Source organism: Trifolium pratense, linkage group LG2 (assembly GCF_020283565.1).
Source record: "Trifolium pratense cultivar HEN17-A07 linkage group LG2, ARS_RC_1.1, whole genome shotgun sequence".
In the NCBI taxonomy this organism is placed as follows: Eukaryota; Viridiplantae; Streptophyta; class Magnoliopsida; order Fabales; family Fabaceae; genus Trifolium; species Trifolium pratense.
Window position 1 is genome coordinate 46,666,792 of NC_060060.1, and position 5,458 is coordinate 46,672,249.

At 33.0% G+C, this 5,458-nt stretch overlaps 1 protein-coding gene across 46 annotated transcripts; it reads right to left on the bottom strand.

Moving 5' to 3' along the window:
* Positions 1-900: 900 nt before the first annotated feature.
* Positions 901-4,604, bottom strand: LOC123905907. 46 transcript variants are annotated; one of them, XR_006808618.1, is made up of 11 exons: positions 3,919-4,237; positions 3,663-3,729; positions 3,428-3,487; positions 3,179-3,307; positions 2,938-2,977; positions 2,794-2,847; positions 2,381-2,483; positions 2,078-2,190; positions 1,762-1,883; positions 1,407-1,632; positions 901-1,319 (listed from the first exon to the last, which is right to left on the bottom strand). XR_006808618.1 is itself a non-coding variant. In XM_045955684.1 (5 exons), exons 1-4 carry the CDS (start codon positions 4,168-4,170, stop codon positions 3,298-3,300), a joined length of 456 nt encoding a protein of 151 aa, XP_045811640.1. In that variant the 5' UTR covers positions 4,171-4,178; the 3' UTR covers positions 2,801-2,995; positions 3,179-3,297. The 46 variants fall into 46 exon arrangements, 1 of the variants encoding a protein (XP_045811640.1); XR_006808589.1 differs by having other exon boundaries at positions 1,762-1,880; positions 2,794-2,854; XR_006808615.1 differs by having other exon boundaries at positions 2,078-2,483; positions 2,794-2,854; positions 3,919-4,533.
* Positions 4,605-5,458: the final 854 nt, after the last annotated feature.

A 5,458-nucleotide genomic window follows, 5' to 3' on the forward strand; every position in this document is an offset into this window, starting at 1 on the left:
TAAAACAAAGTAAATGAAGTACAGATTCATATCAGAAAACAACAAAAACAAATTAAAGGTAAATTGGATGCGAAAATTATCAAAGGGGGACATCATTTACGTCGCAAATGAAATAGTATCATGTCGCAATTAAAACAAAGTAAATGAAGTACAGATTCATACCAGAAAACAACAAAAACAAATTAAAGGTCAATTGGATCACAAAAACTGGAACCAACACGGGTACTCTTCTTGCCGTGGACAATTTGCTCGTGCATTAGTTTACTATATTTGGCTTGTTGAATAGCAAAATATGACTCCCAAACAATAGCTTCTTGTGAACAATTGTTGTCGACTATCTTTCCTTTCATAAGTGGATGACTCGGTCATATCGAATTTTATAGTAGAGCCTTCAAAGACCCGTGAATCACCCTATTGGTAGATGGCTCAGTCACATCGAATTTTATAGTTGAGCTTTCAATGACCCGTGACATTAATAAAATTTAATAGAAAGATTCACACTTCAACCTCTACTTATAGAAAGGTTTATGACTTTTTCAAGATACTTCAACCTCCGAGTATTGATAGAGAGATTCATAATTTTTACGCCCTGCTTATGAAAAGGTCTACAATTTTTTAGGTAAAAATTATCAACACCAAACTATCAATGATTATATTGGAGCTTTCAAAGACCCGTGACTGAGCCTTGAAAAAAAATATATAACTTGGAAGGATTTTCAAACTTTAAGGTTGAACAAAATTGTAGCCATTTTTCCATGGATATTCTTATAATAATATTGTGTCATTAATTCCATGTTGTGAAAGTTGTATCATATTTTGAAATTCTCATCCAGCAAAAATTAAAAGAAAATTGACAAAATTGATAATTCATAAGTGGCTTTTAACCAAAGACACAATGAATTTAAAAAATGAATCTTTACTTATATGATCCACTATTTATATCCACACATCAGACTCATTATGAAAATCGGTTTCAATAGTCAATCCTTATGCAAAGATAAAGCTCCTTCTAAATAAACTACCAATATCTCTTCAAAGCCACAACTTCACTTGCTAACATTCTCATTTACACTAATTAAACTACCACCTAATACAGACTCAAAGCATACGAAAGCACCTATAGTTTATTTCCTTTATTCAGCAGCACCACTTGTAGCTCCAATTGGTGAAGCAAATTCTGGCCAAATTTATGCAGACTTCACCTTTGTTATGCTTGCCATTACACTCAATTGAGTCACATCTCCAACAACAGTTACTTTCTTTGCTGCAAAGTCTATGCTTGGATGACAACTAATTTCATATAAGGATACACACCAGATCTGCAAAAATTAAAAAGGGTAATCTTAAGTCCAATATAAGTATAACATATCATACATATACAAAGAAGCAAAAAATAGAGAACTCACAGCCAACTAAAAAAACCTTCTTCAAGCCCCCATCATACCATCCATCTTTGAAATATATCTTTCCTATTTTTCTTTTCAACAGATACTTGAATCTGGTTTTGGTTTTGGATCTTGCAGCATCGTATATTTTGACATCCATCTTTAGTTTCTGATCGGTCAAAGTCATGCCACGAACCACTTGATATCTATCAATAGCTTAGATAGACTGACTGCGACGAAATTCTGACTGCAAAGGATCCAAATACAAATTAAGTTATCGCAAATTGGGCTATTGAAAGTAACTTACAACTCATTCAAATACTTGGTTATTCATAATCATACACAAATGTCTGATACATTAGGAGGAAAGTATTACTCATTTAAATACATTATGGGCTTGTGAACACTGTTGTCTTTGCAAGTTCTAGAGCTAAATTGCGTCCAAACAGCTTCTGCACAATAACTAATGCAAACTCAATGGAGGTTCCGAGGCATCTGCTGGTAATAAAGCAAATTAGCAAAGTAAAATGGTTAGCAAATAAGTTGCAAAACCAAAACCGCAAAAATTGATCTACTTCTTAAAACCAAGTCTATTGCAAAAGATTCAAAAAAGCAAATTATGATAGAAAAAATTGATCAACTTTGGGAAAAACTCGATGTGAAAAATTTATGCATAAATTAACATCTCATACCTCAAACGATATGAAATAGTGCATAGTGTCCCATCAACAACAACCCTGTTTTCTACTTCACTCTGATCTGATAACTTGCTGCACATGGCAGGAAAAGCAGTAGCCTTTTTACCCTGTATCGAAGAAAATATGACCGTGTCTCAAATTAACATCACAATGCAAAATGAAGTTATAAACAATGAAGCACATGATAGCAGCATAAAAGAGTCCAAAGAAATGTGAAGAGAAGCTTAGGCCTATTAAGTGCTTGTAGCAACATAAAACACAATTAGAATAAAGAGTTTAAAGAGGAGTTAGCATCACAAGGTGCATGCTTTTCTGAATTTTGCATCTACAATCATGCCACTTGATGCCTGGATAGTGCTTATGCAAAGATTTGAATCATGGAACATTCAGAGCATGCAAACTGTCCAAGCAAATTAAAAATGCATGATGTAAGTATGCAAACTCAAAATCAATATTATTTTAATATTCTCACTTCATAGCTAAATCACTAAGCACATTATAAAAAAATAAAAATAAAAAGATAAGCCTCAATGGTAAACTAAATTAGTAGTACCTTCATTATCACCCGTAGAAAATCTTACATCTTACAAGCATAGAAAACAATGTTTTACAAACCCAACCAGACAATGAACCAGGACAAAATCGCGATTGAACTTCTTAAATAACCAAACTATAGATAATGTCAGTTCATAGAAAGATTAACAAAGTACCTGTTGTAGCTGCAGCAATAAGAGTTATAAGATCACCCGGTGTTTGAATATCAACTGCAGACTTGACGGTAGAAGCGACACGGTCAAAAGCAATAATTGAAACTGAATCAAAACTACCCTCAAATCAAATTTCATGTTACTCACTCTTGTCCCATGATGGATTCAAGAAATCACATATCAAAACCTACACACAAAAAAAAAACTACAAAATAATCCAAAATATTGCAGAGTTCAATTTAGCTTATGTATTGTTTAAGTCATTAATTAATTCAATTCAAGAGTTTTCCTAATTAATCCTAAATCCCTAAGTTAACATGCATAATTGAATTTGGGGAAAACTATTAAAGCTACTCTATTAAAGTGAGTTTTTCCTAAAGGAACCCACCTGAATGAGATTAACTCAGAAACTTTAAGAAATGAGCTACTCCATAGAATTCCCAGTAGCTCAAGATGATGATCATGATGCTAACCTCAAACCCAAAATTCTGCACCTGACCCTGAACTTCAAACGCGTCTGCAGGATTCAATACAGCTCCATAATTCATAATATTGGCGTCGGAACGACCGGAATTTCGTTAGCTAACCATAGAGACAAACCACACTAAATTCGGAGTTATAGAGGAAGAGCAGTTACCGTTTTAGTGAGCCCCTGTCCAGAATACGGGTTTCACATACTTCTTCCAATTCCCAATTTCTATTATACCACAAAATCACTTGTGAGTTTGAAAACCCATATAGGGAAATCAATGGCAGAACTGGATCTTTGTAGAAATCATAAAACAAAACCATAAAAATCAATAGTATTAACCAAAGATCAGAAATAACCAAACTATAGATATTGTCAGTTCATAGAAAGATTAACAAAGTACCTGTTGCAGCTGCAGCAATAAGAGTTATGATTTCTACAAAGTTTATGAGCAAATTGACACGAGGAACCTGTTGTAACAACAAACAATTAAAATTAAAAAAAAAAAACGAAAACAGTTTGAAAGAGAAAAGAGATTTTTCTAGTCAATTGAATTTATTGACATCCAAAGATCCAATTTCATGGAGGATTTCAAACATGCAAGATCTAAATTTGAGGAATTGAAATTTGGGGGTTAGGGTTGATGATTTTCGGCCTACCTGAGAGGAAGAATAACGTGATTCTGATGACGGCGGCATCACCGGAAGCGGAGAGGACGTTCTGATTCGGAGATCGATTTGTAGGTGGTGGTGGAGGTTGTGGTGGATGCGGTGGTGGAGGAGGAGATGAGGCACGGAGGAGAGATGAAAGTGATGGTGAGAAAAAGAGAGAGCGTACGAGAGAGAGAGAGGGAGAGAAGAGAGAGAAAAAAACATTACAAATGAAAAAAATTTGGGAAAAGAGAAATACATATGTCATTGGACCTAATGCATGTGTTACATATTGCTTCTAGTTATCTTCTCTGCATCACAACCAACACACTTGTCATGTGAAGCTTGCATGTGTGACATATAGATGGTTTCAAAGTTGTATGTGGAACATGATCATTGGGCCAAGACAAGCACATGGTGGCAACATACAATTGGATATGAGGCAAATGTGTTAAGCACTAATTGGTTAGCTAATTAGGGTTTCCAATTAGGGTTGCAAAGTTTATCATCTTTTATATATATATAGATTTGTTTAAAAAAAGCACTTTTATTTTAACAACTTATTGCGATTATATATTTTTTTCCTTTATTTAGTAGATACATCATGTGACTGGAATTGTGTATGTACTAGGAGGAGCAGATAACAAACTGCAATTATTGTTATGTTATGGCTGTTTGTTGAGTTGAACTCGGGCGCGTAAGGAAAGCGATGCTTCTTGGATAATGTACTACATGACAGTTAAGTTGTTCCTCTCTTACAACCACATGTTTTTTCTTAATAAGTACACTCTGTCCTAAAATATAAGTAAAAAGAGGTCAACAAAAGTGAATGTATCTGGACTAAATTTTAAATCAAATACATTAATTTTCATCGACCAATTTTTGCTTATATTTTAGGACGGAGGGAGCCACATGCATGCCTTGCTTTTTAGAAATTAATTAACTTTTTGTTTATTTAATGGATTGATTTACACATTTTAAATATAAAAAATTGTTTCGAAAAAATAAATATAAAAAACTGTGAAATCTTAAATTCATTAAACTTGTATCTTTGTAAATTAACGTTCATGCAATTTTCGACTGAATTATACTTACGCTTAATTTATTTGTTGAATATCTAGTTAATAGGGTAAATTATGTTCATGTTTTGAGTTGGATTCCAAATGAATTGTAGACGGTTGCAGATCCACTGCCCAACCAGCCCGAATACTTATTAGACTCTGGTCAATATTTTATTTAAAACTAATATTTTATCTAGACTTTATAAATTTTTTGTCTCAGTTACCGATTATAGACTCTTTTAATCAATACCATGTATGTTTTTTATTTTTTATTTCGGTTTTCATATAGGTTCTTTAATTAGAGAGTTAATCTATATTTGTGGTGTGTAAGATATTGACTAATGTCTATATATGTTGATTATAATTTGTACACCGTTTTAATCTTTTTTCTGCTCTAATTTATCAATCAACAATTTTTTTTTTTTAAAAGGTGAAAATGAAATATATATATATATATATATATATATATAAGTTGTTGGCATCCACCG

Bases quoted from the DNA above. Each gene is read 5' to 3' on its own strand.
- LOC123905907 (XM_045955684.1), bottom strand. From the start codon at position 4,170: ATGTATTTCTCTTTTCCCAAATTTTTTTCATTTGTAATGTTTTTTTCT. The intron at 3,730-3,918 runs GTAGGCCGAAAA...TTGTTACAACAG, and splicing joins CACGTTATTCTTCCTCTCAG to GTTCCTCGTGTCAATTTGCT. The intron at 3,555-3,662 runs GTACTTTGTTAA...ATTTCTACAAAG, and splicing joins TATTGCTGCAGCTGCAACAG to ATCCAGTTCTGCCATTGATT.